At 56.5% G+C, this 13,975-nt stretch overlaps 4 protein-coding genes across 4 annotated transcripts; 2 read left to right on the top strand and 2 right to left on the bottom strand.

The window, feature by feature from the left end:
* Window positions 1-100: 100 nt before the first annotated feature.
* B0H64DRAFT_417223 (Urb2/Npa2 family-domain-containing protein) lies at window positions 101-4,608 on the top strand (the record flags this gene model as incomplete). The annotated part of the gene is made up of 5 exons (XM_062805227.1): window positions 101-118; window positions 179-2,071; window positions 2,144-2,236; window positions 2,859-3,010; window positions 3,057-4,608. 5 exons carry the CDS (start codon window positions 101-103, stop codon window positions 4,606-4,608), a joined length of 3,708 nt encoding a protein of 1,235 aa, XP_062659053.1.
* An 86-nt stretch (window positions 4,609-4,694) lies between these two features.
* Window positions 4,695-6,354, bottom strand: B0H64DRAFT_148258 (D123-domain-containing protein). Its single transcript, XM_062798392.1, has 2 exons — window positions 6,150-6,354; window positions 4,695-6,090 (listed from the first exon to the last, which is right to left on the bottom strand). The coding sequence occupies exons 1-2, from the start codon at window positions 6,260-6,262 to the stop codon at window positions 4,863-4,865; spliced, it is 1,341 nt and encodes a 446-aa protein (XP_062659052.1). The 5' UTR covers window positions 6,263-6,354; the 3' UTR covers window positions 4,695-4,862.
* Window positions 6,355-6,496: 142 nt separating this feature from the next.
* Window positions 6,497-7,614, top strand: B0H64DRAFT_148204 (cwf21 domain-containing protein). The gene is made up of 2 exons (XM_062798391.1): window positions 6,497-6,939; window positions 6,995-7,614. Exons 1-2 carry the CDS (start codon window positions 6,704-6,706, stop codon window positions 7,326-7,328), a joined length of 570 nt encoding a protein of 189 aa, XP_062659051.1. The 5' UTR covers window positions 6,497-6,703; the 3' UTR covers window positions 7,329-7,614.
* A 1,423-nt stretch (window positions 7,615-9,037) lies between these two features.
* On the bottom strand, window positions 9,038-13,259 carry B0H64DRAFT_148193 (ras guanine nucleotide exchange factor domain-containing protein). The gene is made up of 4 exons (XM_062798390.1): window positions 9,892-13,259; window positions 9,604-9,820; window positions 9,277-9,547; window positions 9,038-9,200 (listed from the first exon to the last, which is right to left on the bottom strand). Exons 1-4 carry the CDS (start codon window positions 13,021-13,023, stop codon window positions 9,173-9,175), a joined length of 3,648 nt encoding a protein of 1,215 aa, XP_062659050.1. The 5' UTR covers window positions 13,024-13,259; the 3' UTR covers window positions 9,038-9,172.
* Window positions 13,260-13,975: the final 716 nt, after the last annotated feature.

Raw genomic sequence — 13,975 nt, 5'->3', positions numbered from 1 at the left:
TCGCATCCCAATTGCAACACAGTTGAAGGGGTACTTCGTACAAGGTACAAAACAGCAACAGAGCATGTTCTCGACAATTTGGGAATAAAATACTGTTGCAATGGGAAACCAGAGTGCCGTAAGATTTCATTTTCATTTTTTTCTACCCGCATTGCCCCAGATTCTAACCCTCGCGCAGGCAGGTGAAGCCGCCCTCGTGCGCGCTGTCCGAGCACTCGATCAGGGCGACGTCGAAACGATACCCGACAGGCTCGAGAAAGTCTGGGATATTCTTGAGAACTACCACGGAGGAAGCTTTCATGCGGCCGAGGAGATGTTGTTACGATGGCTCCTCAAGAACATGACCGGATCCTCTGCGAACGCCGAACGAGTACGACGATACGCTCGCGCTTGGGACATATTGGCCGCCATTTTCGGCCTGATCCCCCTTTTCTCCTTGGCCAAATCGCTGGCCGACCGCCGATTTGTTAGCATTCTACAACAGACGCTCAAGGACGTTGCGGCGCCGCAGCAGGAAGAGACCCGTGTAGACGGAAACGACTCCGATGTCGATATGGTTGACGCGCCGACCCCGGAGAGCCCAACGAATCCTCGGAAAAGGAAAAGAGCTGGCGCGGCCGGTTTTGACGTCGCGAGTCAAAAGCGAGCGGCCGGCTGCCTGCAGACTGCCGAGGCTATCTTCGAGGCCATTGGAATCCTCCTCTCCCGATGTGAACTCAAATCTCAACAAGACGGGTCGGCCACACACCGAATGGGCGCCGAGCATGTCAAGTCGCTGTTCTCGACATCTGCGACTGAGACTATGGGCACCCTGGTCCCGTGGCTCGCCATCTGTGGTCTTGCCCTAGAAAGGCCCAAAGTTGAGCCGCTGAGGGAGCAGTTTTCGTGGCTGTCGACCTTCGCCGCTTTATGGGAGCTTCACCTTCAGGGAGCAACGGACGCGTCTGAGGTTGCAACACACCTTTCTGGAACAGCTATTCGACTTCTTGGCAAGCTGGCCGGGATCCCACAGCAAATGCCGCTGGGAATTGAAGTTGCGGTCCAGGGGCGATGGGCCCAGGATCTCCGTCGTTTCTTAGCACGCAACCTAATCTTACCCGCTAGGGCGGTCTTCTTAACCAAGGGGAGTCAAGACATCGTTAAAGTCGCTGTTGACATGTCGAGCGCCTCTGCCCAGATAACCTTCCCTGTATTGTTTGACCTGGTCAGCAAATCCCCGCTGGAAATCGGCGGCAAAACTTCCAGAAAAGACTACGAAACATGGGTACAGGCTGTCTTTGACACTATCATGCATGCTTCGAAGAACCTCGGCCGTGAAAACAAGACGGTAGCCGTCAGGACGGCCATGGAGATAGCAGCAGACCGAGGTACCGCTTTGTCGGCTGCCAGTCTCCGCGCGGTGTGTAACGACTATGCCCTCCGGACAGACGCTTATGATTGGGGCTTGCTCCTTGCCGCCGTCAAGCTTAACCCAGACGTCTTCTTGGTCACGGAAGAAGGGAAACAGCTCCTCGAGAAGATTCTGGAGAAGACTAAACATTCTGACTCACTCGGGGACGATGATTCGAAGAAAGCGGCCCAGTTCATCGTGTTACTCGCGGATGGGTACGCGCAAGCTCGTGATCTGTCGACGTTCGCACGCGTCTGGCTCAAGCATCTTGCCCCTGCCAAACCGAAAGCTGGTCTGCAACCATTGTGGGCGCAAAAGGAACTTGGTGACACGGTTGCAAAGCTGCTCCAATCGTCTCTCAACTCAACCCAGCTGGTCGAGACACTAGAGTGGCTCTCGTCCCAGACAGAGCCAGCCGAGAGCATAGCCAGGATACACATTCTTGAAGCTATCTCAGGCGGTATCACGCAGGAAGAGTTTGTGGACGCTACGAACATCAAAATCTTTCAGGGCGCTTTCTTGGAGAAGCCCTCCAAAAAGGACCTCCCTGCCATCTCTGCGTGTCGGTGGATGGTAGCTTCCAAGGCGATCGCCAGGGGTACCCTTGAGGAAGCTGACCAAATCTGGTCCCAAATCAAGTCGGATGTCAAGAGTGCTCTCCGGAAGTCTCCTATCGACAGGGTGGACACGTTCTCTGCATTTAGATGCTGCGTCGCGGCTTGGCTAGCAAACCATCCGGGGGCGGCGCATGAGGGTAATGCGGCCTCTCTGATTTGTTCCTTCGTCGAGAGGATTGACGAAAGTGGCGAGCCTATGGAACTGGACTCCGACACCAGCGAGTCTTCAGTTAGCGGAGGGGCATATCTTTCTTGGGTTCTTTCCGAGGCGCCGCGTGTTCTGAGGTACGATCCAAGTTGTGTTCTCCCCTGGTGAGGATGCTAACATAACCTTCAGTCTACTCATAGAAAAGAACGGGAGCATCCCGCCCGGGATACTATCCCTGCTCGCTGTTTCTGAAAGCGAAGATGCCGCTCGTACCGACTCAGCTATAGCAGTATCCCGTCTGCTGCTTGAACGCGAGAGCAATGTGAACAATCAGAAACTCATGGGTGCGTTACCAAGCGTTGGCATACAATTAAAGGTTGCTAACTTGACCTAGATTTGTTGATTGATACATTAATTCCGATGGTCGATACTTCGAAGGCAGGCAGGTCGGGGCCCTCGACAAAGATTGCCATCCATTTCCTGCTTAGCGTTCCCATTGAGGTCCTCAGCAGAGCCCAACGGGAGGCTGTGATGAAGGCGCTCGTATCACATTTACCAGGAGATTCGGACAAACCAGATGCTATTGGGACAGAGTATTGGAGGCCGGTCCTGAGTCTCATGGTCAAGCTAATGGGGAAGCCAACATTTTACGAGGTATGGTGAAGCTCCATGGTATGATTGATTAGCACTAACCTGGCCGCAGGGCATGAGCTTTTCGCACTTGGAATCTATCGGACGTTGTCTCTTGACAAAACGCTCAAACCGCCGGTCTAGAGGGGGTCTCCCCAAAGACGACACGCCAGGGGACCGGGATAATCTTAAGCTCCTGCAACAGTTGGCGGTGTTGGATATTCGGTACGTTGCCAGACTCATGGTTTCACGATTTAGCTAACCATCGCAGGCAAATGACGAGCGGCAGCCCAGAAGAACGCGAAAAGACCTATCTCAAGGATGCCATCTCACTTCTTCAAAGCCCATGCCAGGATTCAGGTACCGCACCACGGCTTGTCCTACTCCAAGCTTTCATCTCAACGGTACAAACCTCGTCTATCCTCAAAAAGCTCGAGGACGACGGCCTAGATCTTGGCAGCCTCAAAGCCCAACTTCTCCAGGTTGCATCGCCAGCTGTCACGGCTGAGAAGCGCACAGGGAAAGGACTGTTGGCACTCCTCGTCGCCCTAGAAGCATTTAACGAGCTGGACCGTCAGGCTGTGAAACAAGCGTTGTCTAGCGCTGTCCCCTCGCTGCTCGAGGCTAGTGACTCGCTTCTCGAGAACGGACTACAGGCTGGCTGGGAAGTGCGCATGTTCGTGTCGAATCATTTTCCCGAGGCGCTCGGGTCGCCGTTGAAGATCAAGATGTCCGTGGAATCATCACCATCTCGAGAGAAGGACGAAGAGGAAACGGAAGGCAGCGAGTCCGCTGCAACTCTCGGCAAGAGGTCTCTGCTGGGGTATGTCGATGCTGTGGTCCAATCTGCCGATGAGGACACGAAGCTTGGGTATCTCAAAGAGCTGCTCCTTGAAGATGGCGAGGATCAGGACATGCTTGGTCGCCAGCTGGTCATTTACCGTCTGATCCAACACCTCAAAGGTTCGCTACCTGTCCACGTCTACGGTACCATGCTGACCATTCCAGGCTCCGGACCATCAGAATCCCCAGACCGGTTCGACCTCGCCCAAGCCCACAGCACGCTCTGCAGCCGTCTCGTACGGACAAGCACCGCTCCACACTTCCTCCTCGCCGCGAAAGCCATCCACCTCCTCCTCGACCAGAACCCGGCTTGCATGACCCAATGGAATATCGAGCTCACCCTCAGCACCGTCTCGACACTCTCCGCCCAGCCCTCAACCCAGGCCCTCATCTCCGACTCACCCAGAATCTACCCCTCCCTCTGCCGCCTCGTCGAAATGGTCATCAAGCGCCACCGCAAACGCCTCGACGGGCACTTCCACATCCTGATCACGACCCTACAATCCCTCCTCCACCTCCTCCTCTCCCGCCCCCCCCATCCCACCACCCACCACCAAACCGAACCAACCACCAACCCCTCCACCCCCACCTCCCACAACCACACCCAACAATGGGAAGCCCACGCCAAGCTCTTCACCCGCCTGCTCACCCTCCTCTGCTCGCCCACCGCGGCCTCGGTCTCGCGCGGCGGCTCGCAAAAGCCCACGGGGCTAGACTCGGAACGCGACCGGGCCAAGCGGTACGCGGGCCAGTTCATGCCGCTGGTGCTGATGGGCTACGTGCGGCTGCAGCTGCGGCTGGCGCACCCCGTGCCGCACGGCGTGCGCGAGGCGCTCGCGCCGGGCTTGTACGCGATCCTGGATATTACGAGTCCGGATGGGTTGAGGGTCTTGAATGATGGGTTGGATGGGAGTGGGAGGGTGGTGTTTAGGGAGATGTATCGGCTGTATCAGCGGTTTGGGAAGTGGAGTGGGGTTTGAGTTGGGGGGGGGTTGGAGTGGTGGGTGTGGGTGGGTGTTTGGCTGGTTTGGGGGGGTGGGAGCTGTGTTGTTGGTTGTTGTATGGATTATATCTATCTCGTATTGAAGGGGCTGTATGTACTCATCTCCCGCTGTCTAGGTTTTTTATTTCCCTGTACGTTTTGTTTACTGTCCCTGATTCCGCCGTCCGAGTAGAAGGGGAAAAAACGGGGGTAACCATTACGCCATTGTTTTTTCTACCCAGCCCCGCCTCGCTACCTCTCCCTGCCCTCGGTGATCCTCTGCCACCGCTGTGCAAACTCCCTGATCCCGCCTTGCCCAGCCAAACTCGCATCCACCACATCCTTGGGCAGCTTGTGCGCTGAATACTGCGGCGAGCTGAAGTTGTACGCCGCCGGATCGTCGTGCTCCACCAGCCTCACCTCGGGCTGCTGCTCCTCCTCCGCGTTCTCCTCCTCGTCATCCTCATCCGTCGCCAAACTCCCCTCATCCCCCTCCTCTTCCTCCTCCTCATCCTCCTCTTGCATCCCCTCCACCGACCCCAACAACGGCCGCGCCACCTCCCGCCCCAGCAACTCCCCCCAATCAAACAACAGCGTATCCGTCCGCGGCGCCCACGGATTAACGTCGATGAGGCGCGCCCGGCCGAGCACCTTGCGCTCGCCCCACGCCTGCTGGCCGTCGTCGCCATCATCATCATAATCGGCCTCGGGGATGTACACGTCGAAGACGAAGTTGCCGTCGGGGAAGGTGAAGCGCATCTTGCGGAAGAGCTCCTGCGCGCGCTGGGCGATCTGGGGCCGCAGCGCGTCCAAAAAGGCGTAGTAGTTCAGGTCGCGCTGGCTGATGGCGATGAGGGTGCGGGCCTTGACGAAGCAGCGGAATTCGAGGGATGGGAGGGGGTTGAAGAAGGTGCGGAGGACGAGGACGGGTTTGAAATCGGGGTGGTGGTTGCTGGTGGTGTTGTTTGGGGTGGTGGTGGAGGGGGAGGGTGCGGGGACGGTGTCGTCGAAGGCGTGGTCTAGGTCGTGCGAGATGAAGGAGGAGGATTTTAGGAGGATGTAGACGTCGTTGGCCGAGGTGCATTTCATGGTGTTGGGGTGGCGTGAGATCCAGGTGGCGTCCTTGGGGGAGGACCAGTTGAGTTTGGGAGCTACGGCGCCGCCCAGGGCGCTGATGGCGGAGGTTATCTCGGCGTGAAGGGCGGGGAAGCGTACGTCTGGTGGTTGACGCGCTGGTTGGTGTTCGTCGGTTTCCGAGTCGGAATCAGAGACGTCGTTGTCATCGCGGGGTGGTGGTGGGTACGAGGAGGTAGCAAAGGAGGGCTCCCAGTCATCGTCGTCGTTGTCGGATGTCGTTGTGTCATCGTCATTGCTCTTCTTGTCGCCCTCGTCTGCGAGGATGATACCGTCCTCGTGCAACCAAGCGGCGAAGTCGGGGGTCAAGGGGATGATGCGAGAGCGGATGCAGGAGGTGCGGTATCTGAAGCTAGTATCAATATGTGATATCAGCAGGTCCCGGGGTCTTGGAGCATCACTCACTTCGGAAACCAGTAGCCGTAGGAACAATGTAGGATGTGGTCTCTTGCAACGGGTGGAAATGGTAGTTCCCCGTCTGCAACACCGAGCGATGCCGTTGATTCGATGGCGGGCATGGTGTGGTGCGAGTTTGGAGGGGTGAGGATGGAGGGGTCAAGTTGGAGGGGTTTGGAGGGGTTTGAAGGGTCTGATCGGTATCGAGGATGGATGAAGAGTGGAATGGGGAGGTGCCCGACTTCAACTGTGATATCAACTTAAACACTGGCACATTTTATACCCCAATCGCTCGTGTTATAAATTTCAATACTTGGAGGGGTAGGGTGGGTGACTCCGAGGGGCGACATGGAAAGTTGAGTCACTCCAGGGACCCCTGCATTGGAAGCAGTCATTGACACCCCAACTCGGGCATTCGATCTCCAAATCTCCACAACCTTCCACCGCCTTGTCACAGCTATCTTGCCATTTAAGCATCACTAATAAAAAACACCAAACTTTCAACCACCCTACCCTCCAGGGCCACCCAATCCGACCCTAACTATACAACCCCCCCAAACACCATGTCCGACAACGTCGGCCTCTCCACGCCGCGCGGCTCCGGCACGTCGGGGTACGTGCAGCGCAACCTGGCACACATGAAGCCGCGCGACAACGCCGCGCCCTACCTACCGCGCAACGACGCCGACAGCCTGCGGCACAAGCCGCGCCAGCCCGACAAGGGCCTGCTGGAGCACGCCCGCAAGCGCGAGGTCGAGGTCAAGGTGTTTGAGCTAAGGGAGAAGCTCGAGGACGAGGAGTACGTGTTCTATCCGGTTTATGGATAGAATGAAACTAATTACTTTGGCGTGTAGGGTTGACGAAGACGAAATCGACACCCGCTGCGACGAGCTGCGCAAGAAGCTGCTGGCCGAGATGGACAAGAACCAGGCTGGGGATGGGGGGAGGGGAGGAGTTGGGCCGAAGCGGAACTTGAAGATGCACCAGGTGCATGAGTTGGCCGACGCAAAGATCAAGGAGAGCGAGCGATTAAGACAGGCGCTCAAGATCAGCAAGGACTACGAGGAGGGGGGCCATTGGAGGAGACAAGAAGAGAGGCTGAAGAAGAGCCTCGAGCAGGAGGCGGATGGGATTGCGGAAGGGGCTAAGGACGAGGAAAAGAGCGAGAGGAGCCGGGATAGGTATTGAGATTGTGCGAGCGACGGCCAAGGCTCTGTTTATCGGCGTTATATATACGGGGGACAGGCGTTCGGCGTCTTCGGGTCGGAGGAAGCGCTCTGGTTTGGTCTTATCTCATATGGTGGAAAAGGCCTACCGCCTCTTGAGTACTCCTGTCATGGAGAATGAGTAGCCCCAGGCTCTTTCCAACCCTTTTTCGGTACCGGCGATGCTGGTGTATCATCAGCTCAGCAACCACTTCCGGCATCCCCCTTATGCAGCCATCCACCACCCTCCCGATGTTACACAGAGCTGAGTCGGGGGTCGGCTAACCTTGGCCACCAATCAGTCCGCACTCACCCCCTGTCTTCTAGAAGGACACCAGAAGGATTGCATCAGCGGCGAGCCAAGAGTTCGGTTTCCCGTAACCTTCAGGGGTACTTCGTATCGCTCACCGACAACACCACCTCTCATCTCATCTCTCATTCCATCTCATCCCCTCCCGTCCTACACTACATACATCGGCACAGTCATTTGCCACGGGATACGATGCACAACAAAGCCCATCCTCCCGAGGGCTCCGGACACCAGAACACACGCAACCCCCCCTAAGTATCCCCTTCCCGCGCGTCTCTGCCCGCGATGCCCTGTATGAATACACCCAGCCGCATGACGCAAAGCCCCCCCCAGCCAATCCATTCAAAAGGATCACGCATCTGCAGATGCCCGCACGGTACCGAAGCGGGGACGATCCGGGGCGGACTCGAGCGGGACGTGGCACGTCCGAGGCCCCCCAGATGAGGAAAACGTCCTGCACCAAGGCGGAGGTTCGTTCGTTCCTGGGGGGGGGGGTTGTCCGTCTGTGGAAGGTGAGCTCCCGAACAAGAGCCGACGCTTATGGTTATTATCTCTCCCGCGTCGGTAACGCTGATGGGCGTGCGTGCGTGCGTGCGTGCGTGCGTGCATGTACATCTACCCGTACTATGTTTGTATACGAGATGATTCAACACCCGGCCTTCGGGCGAGGAGACCTCGAGAATAAGGGAGGACGATCTCCTCTGGACAGTAGATACAGTGCTGTTGGTGGTCGCTTTTAGTTAGTCACGGCCACCATCTGACGCGGTCTGAGTGACTCAATCCCTCTGCAACCGCCAAATGAGCCCGAGACGTGGCAGAAGCGGGATGCGGCCGACCTGCAGCCCCGGCACGCAAACCTGCCGGGAGAAAAGGGGGTCGAGTCCCGGCTGGCTGCAACCTAGTCGGCAGATAGAATGCGTTCGTCGATACTCATCCATCCATTTCATTCATAGCTAAGGTACGTTTAAGTAGGTGTAGTGAAGTAAGGTTTTTCCAATCCCCCGCCTCATTCGCCCCGTTTAAGCAACCAGCATCATGAAGAACGGCTCCCAGCCGGATAGATCCAAAATAAGAACGCCATTTCCAAAAACACCGCGTCCAGCATGCAAATATTGGATTGTTTTTGGAGACTCTCGAAACAATCCATCCCGGATCCAATATATTGAGGAGTGGTCCAACCCAGCCCAGCCTTGCCCCCTTTCGTTCATTTCATACCCTCTGCATCTGTTCGTGATGTGATGTATCATGTTATGTCGTGCCCTGTAAATATGCCCCCCAGTTTCATTGCAAGATTGAGACCTCCTCCCTTCCCACGGGTACTGATATGCATTGTGACCGCTGGCCGGAATAAAATCGTTGTCAAGCCTTTCAGGCTCGTATTGCCGTCGTCTTACTTGGCCAAGGATGTGGCTGATAGGGAACAGCTCGTTCACACCCAAGGGCCCTGAGCACAAAACATTATTGTGTTTGTGTGACGAGGAGCACAAGTGGTGGGGCGGCTTTCAGTCCTGCTTCACTCAGAGGAAGCCAGATTCGGCCAAGACCCTACACAAGCAACCACGTTAACATCAAGATCACATCGGGTCGGATAGGATAGAAAAACAAGGGCAGAAATGCTTACCTCACGATCTTCTCGTCTTCTCGCTCCCTTGGCTCGATCTGCAGACTCTTGTCGTACATCTCATGAACATCGCCGGCAGCCTGCATATTGCTGAGGATGTAATCCTGCAGCTCCGGCACGGGCTGCAGAGAGTAGGCCACATTCTGGTATTGCTGAATGTCACGGATCACCTCGGCTGTCTTTGCCCGCTTGGCAAAGTTGATGAGATTGGTCTTCTTGATGATGGACGGGATACCGTCCTCAATGAAGGTGAGATCCGTGAGATAGACACCTGTAGCGGTCAATTAGCACCACGTCCCAATTATCCAGGCTATACTGGGTACCTACCAAAGAAGGGAATGCAAGGTGGGTTGCCACCGTGCAGAGCTTCCCTGTACTCGCCAAAGTTCTTGGTACTTGCCATCAGCTTACGCATGACCTCCAGGGTGGCCTGGATGCGCTGCGGGACTTGATCCCATGTGCGCTTGAGGCGGGCGATGGGCGCGGTGCCCAAGGCCGAGATGATCGAGGTCAAGGTAGAGAAGTTGTTCAGGAGCCGGCATTTCTGTTCCACAGTTAGCCACTTCCGTAAGACGAAGTCAGACGCACAAAAAAGGGAAAAAAGGGGTGTATTACATCAGCAACTGCCACAAAGTGCTTGATGACGACGACACGTTTTCTGACGTCAGTCTGTGACAGAATCATTTCGGCCACCCAGTTGGTCATTTGGTTGGAGTGCAGAATGAGGGCCTTGACATTCGGCGCAGGCTCTGGCTCGCCTTCCCCGACCTTCTTCTGCCACGTTTTGTTGAGGCATTCCGTCGACTTGATCTTGCTGTACAACCGGGACTCGATGATGGTGAGCTGCCGCGCAAACTCGGTCACATCGATGTCGAGGAACTTGAGCTTCTTCATGTTCTTAGGCATGATGGGCGATGGGGTGTTTTGGTTCACTGTCTGGACCATGCGTCGCCCGCCGAAGTCTTTCCCGCCAAGCCTCTGATCGAGGAGTGACATCAAAGGGGCCGATCCAGGCGTTTCGGCCGTCTTGATAGTGTCCTTGGCAAAGTTGAACATGTCGCGGATGAGCTGCTTCGTCTCTTCGTTGAAGTCCTCCATCCAAAAGGTGTCGAGCCAACTCTTCAGGATGTTGACGACTCGGAAACGAATCGGCTTCAACTTCCTGTCGCGCCAGGTATCGTAATCGGGCTGCGTTAGCCCTTCCGGAGGCTGGGTGCTGAACCTTTTGACGAGCATCTCAAACAACTCGCGTGCGTTTGTGAAAGACCTGTATGTGAGGAGGAATGTGTTGTTGAAGTTGGCGTCCAGCTTGTCGTGCCGCGTCAACTGTTCCACGAGAGCAACCAACGATCCACCCTTGACAGCCGGTGGCGTCACTTTTAGGTCCCAAGACAAATCACTCTCGTGATCCAGGCTCAAAAACTCGGGAGTTTCCTCGACCACTGGCGGTTGCACCGGTTCTGGGTCTTCTCCAAAGAATCGTTTCATCTTCGAGGGGTCGCCCTTCCTGTAGTTATTGGCAGGCAGGGCCTCGCCTTCCGTGAAGGATTGTGACCCCATCGGTAGGCCTGGCCTCATTATCCCCCGGGATTCTGTTCGCTGGTGCGGTCGATCGTACGGCATGGTCTCCATCCTCCTGAGCGGTTCCCGTTGGATGACTTCCTCACGCACATGTATCTCCTGCTGTTGGAGGACCATGGAGACTTGTTCGGATAGCAGCTGAAGGGAGAAGCCGATGTGGGAAGAGTTGGTCTCGAGAGCCCGGGCGCATTGCCTGACATACTCCAACCTCTCTTCCAGTGCCTGGCCCCGGACTTCCGACCATTCATCCGCTAGCGGCCCGGCGACGGCTTGGCAGCCCAGAAGCAGATCCGAGATATTGTCGTACAAACTTTGCTTGTTGGTGCTAAAATCGGTGAGCTGCGGGGTCTGGAAGCTATTGCCGAGTAGGGACAGGTCGATTGACTCGATCATGGCAATCCACGGCTTGAACATATCCAACACCTTGCCTCCGGCGATGCAGACATTGTTGCCGATCATCTCATGCTTATAGGGCGTGACCACCTTATCGCCAACAAGCAGGTTTTTCTCCAGTTCGCGAATGCTCGACACTAGCATCCGCTTCAGCTCGTCCAGTCTCTCCAGAAGCTTGCCATCGAGAACGGCAGTGGGTTCCACAACGCCCTCTTCGTCTTCGAGGAAATTGGACGTTATGGGGTCGCGCGGGGTCAAGCCGTTATTCTGCCAACTTCCACCGGCGCTTGATCCGATGACGAAACCAGGGAACAGTCGTGGAATTTCTTCGCCACGCTGTTGCCTTGCGACTTCGACGTAGCTGAACACCCCTAGGAGAACGCCGTCGGCTTCCTGCAGACATTTCTGAACTGATTCGGCGTTTGGCCAGTCGGCGGCTGCGATATGTGAGGAGATGACGAGCTTGGAGAACTTGGACATCATGTCCCGGAAGTGGGGATACAGGGCCTTGTTCGTCGAGATGATGGACGGCTGCCCAGAGTGATTATCGGTCGTGCCTGACCCAGCAGCGAGAAGGAGGCGCAGGTGATCCGATATATCCTCTGCCCGTGCTACATATTCTGACCGGTTGCCATTTTCAATCGCTTGGCGATAGCGATCGACCGACTTCTTCATGTTCGAAACCAGCCGACTCCAGGTCAATGGCGGGGTGGTACCGTCGTCGAAAAACGAACGCGGGATCGTGGCAGCTGTCGGTAAATTAAATGCGGAGCTTGTGAACGCGGTCGATGCCCCTACCACGGGGGCCTGGAGGTTACCGTTTGCAAGTGTGTCACCGCGCACCCTTGTTCCGGGGGACTGGCCATTCATCGAGTCCATTGAAGTGGCAGGCGAGATGCCGTCCCTAGCACCCAATCGGCGAGTCTTGGCCATTGGGCCGCGGGCTGCGTTCATCAAAGCCTCACCCTCCAACTCAGATGCTGAGTTCACGTCGGATTCCTCCTCTTCGTCCTGGGTCAGGCCCCTGGCAATCATTTCGGGCGGCGGTCTCGTCCTGTCCGGAATGCCGACGTTCATGCGGTCTCGGGGCCCTGTTTCGTTTAGCGACGAGGGGGACTCTAGCGGTAGTTCCATGCTGCTTTCGCCCGTCATGGTGTTGTAGTAGAAAAGTCTACCATCCGGCGTGGCCTGCGGGATCCAGAAATCGGCTCTGGAGCGGTCCCCGTCAGTCCCCTCAAGCGGAAGCTCCTCGCCATCATCATGGTCGGATATGTCGTCCTCGTCGAGCGCCTCTTCATAAGCCTCCTGCTCGTCGAGTTCGTCGTCCAGTCGCTCAGTGTCGCCGGCGTCTTCGAGGTCTGGCATCTCGTCCGGGCTCGTGATGATCTGGCAGTAGTTGCTCGGAAACCAACCTCTAACGCCATTGATCACGCCATCCCACCAACCACTTTCCAACCTGGTAATGACCTGGATGGTGTCTCCTTCGTGAAAGCTCAAGCTCGTCCTGTCATCGGCCTCGTAGTCGTAGAGGGCCCGCACGTACATGGCACCGGGCGGCGCCGAGCCGACAATGCCGTTCATGACGGACGAGGTATCTGCTGTAAAATACGATACGCTGGAAAAACCGTCACGGCCGGTTGACGCGTCCAACAGCGCCGTTGAGTCGGCGGCGGAATCACTATGGTGGCGATTCGCCCCGGAGTTCGAGTACGGGGAAGCGGTCGATTTGCTCTGAATCGAAAAGGCCGACACAGGCGTCCGCGTCATTAGCATGTTGAGGTTCGTGTCAGGCCGAGCAGCGGCGACATGGGACGAATCGACGACTCAGTGGCGAGCCGTTCGTGCAAGTCCGCCAGTTCCTCGCCTGCGGTACTCGCTCGTTGTGTCGCTAGCCGCGCAATGTGGGCTTGGGAATCGGGCTACCGACGACGACCGAGTGCGACCAATTTCGGCGTTGAAGGGAAAACGACCACTCACGAGGTGGTTGACAGAATATGAAAGTGACGGGCGGGTGTCGTTCTTGTGCGGGCGCTTGAGAACCTTGCAGAGAGCGAAAAGAGCCGCGATGGGCGATCTGACTGGTCGATTTGGGAGGGAGGGGGGGGTTGTTTGATGGTCTGCGCGTCAGGAGGTCGAGAGGGGGAAAGAGTGCAATTCGCCGAATTTCTGGTCTCGCCTGGCGGGCCGCTGTAAAGGATCCGCTCGCTTTCCAGGTCTCTCCCCGCAGATTCTCTCAATGCGCGAATCAGGAGACAGTGTTAATCCAAAGTTCTCCCACTTCGCTAACGTTATTGAGAATGACGGACATATGGATACAGAGCACAAACCGGGCTCTGCCTGCGGACAGAATCAGGAGAACGAGAGCGGCCAAGGATTGTGCTGATAAAGGGTGACGGGAGTTGCCCAGGGCTCGCAGAAGGTCCGCTCGTTGGCGACAAACTTTGGCTTGGGCGGGGTGGACAGGGCAGGGTACGGTACCGCCGCATAAATCTTCCCGGAAGGGGGGCGGCAGGAACCTCGTCCGCTCGAAGGAAGGTTCTTTCCCGCAACGCGACATCTGATCTTTGCGATACCCACAATTTCCTTCGTCGCCTGATTCCAGAAGACCCGAGCAGCATCGCGGGGTGCAATTCTCCTCGTTGACGAACATGAAACTACAATTCTCCAAGCCACCTTCCTGTACTGTAACCACACTTCTGGGCGACTTCTGGGCAGATGCCTTGTG

The sequence above is a fragment of the Chaetomium fimeti genome (assembly GCF_033439085.1).
Source record: "Chaetomium fimeti strain CBS 168.71 chromosome Unknown B0H64scaffold_4, whole genome shotgun sequence".
NCBI classification, from domain to species: Eukaryota; Fungi; Ascomycota; class Sordariomycetes; order Sordariales; family Chaetomiaceae; genus Chaetomium; species Chaetomium fimeti.
The sequence above is the reverse complement of the archived record's forward strand: the minus strand, read 5'-3'. Positions and strand labels throughout refer to the sequence as shown.

Excerpts from the sequence above, each read along its gene's own strand:
- B0H64DRAFT_148258 (XM_062798392.1), bottom strand. The coding sequence starts at position 6,262 with ATGCCCGCCATCGAATCAACGGCATCGCTCGGTGTTGCAGACGGGGAA. Across the intron at positions 6,091-6,149 it reads TACGGCTACTGGTTTCCGAA|ATACCGCACCTCCTGCATCC; the intron begins GTGAGTGATGCT and ends TACTAGCTTCAG.
- B0H64DRAFT_148193 (XM_062798390.1), bottom strand. The coding sequence starts at position 13,023 with ATGCTAATGACGCGGACGCCTGTGTCGGCCTTTTCGATTCAGAGCAAA. Across the intron at positions 9,821-9,891 it reads ACTTTGTGGCAGTTGCTGAT|AAATGCCGGCTCCTGAACAA; the intron begins GTAATACACCCC and ends ACTGTGGAACAG. Across the intron at positions 9,201-9,276 it reads GAAGACGAGAAGATCGTGAG|GGTCTTGGCCGAATCTGGCT; the intron begins GTAAGCATTTCT and ends TTGCTTGTGTAG.
- B0H64DRAFT_148204 (XM_062798391.1), top strand. The coding sequence starts at position 6,704 with ATGTCCGACAACGTCGGCCTCTCCACGCCGCGCGGCTCCGGCACGTCG. Across the intron at positions 6,940-6,994 it reads GAGAAGCTCGAGGACGAGGA|GGTTGACGAAGACGAAATCG; the intron begins GTACGTGTTCTA and ends TTTGGCGTGTAG.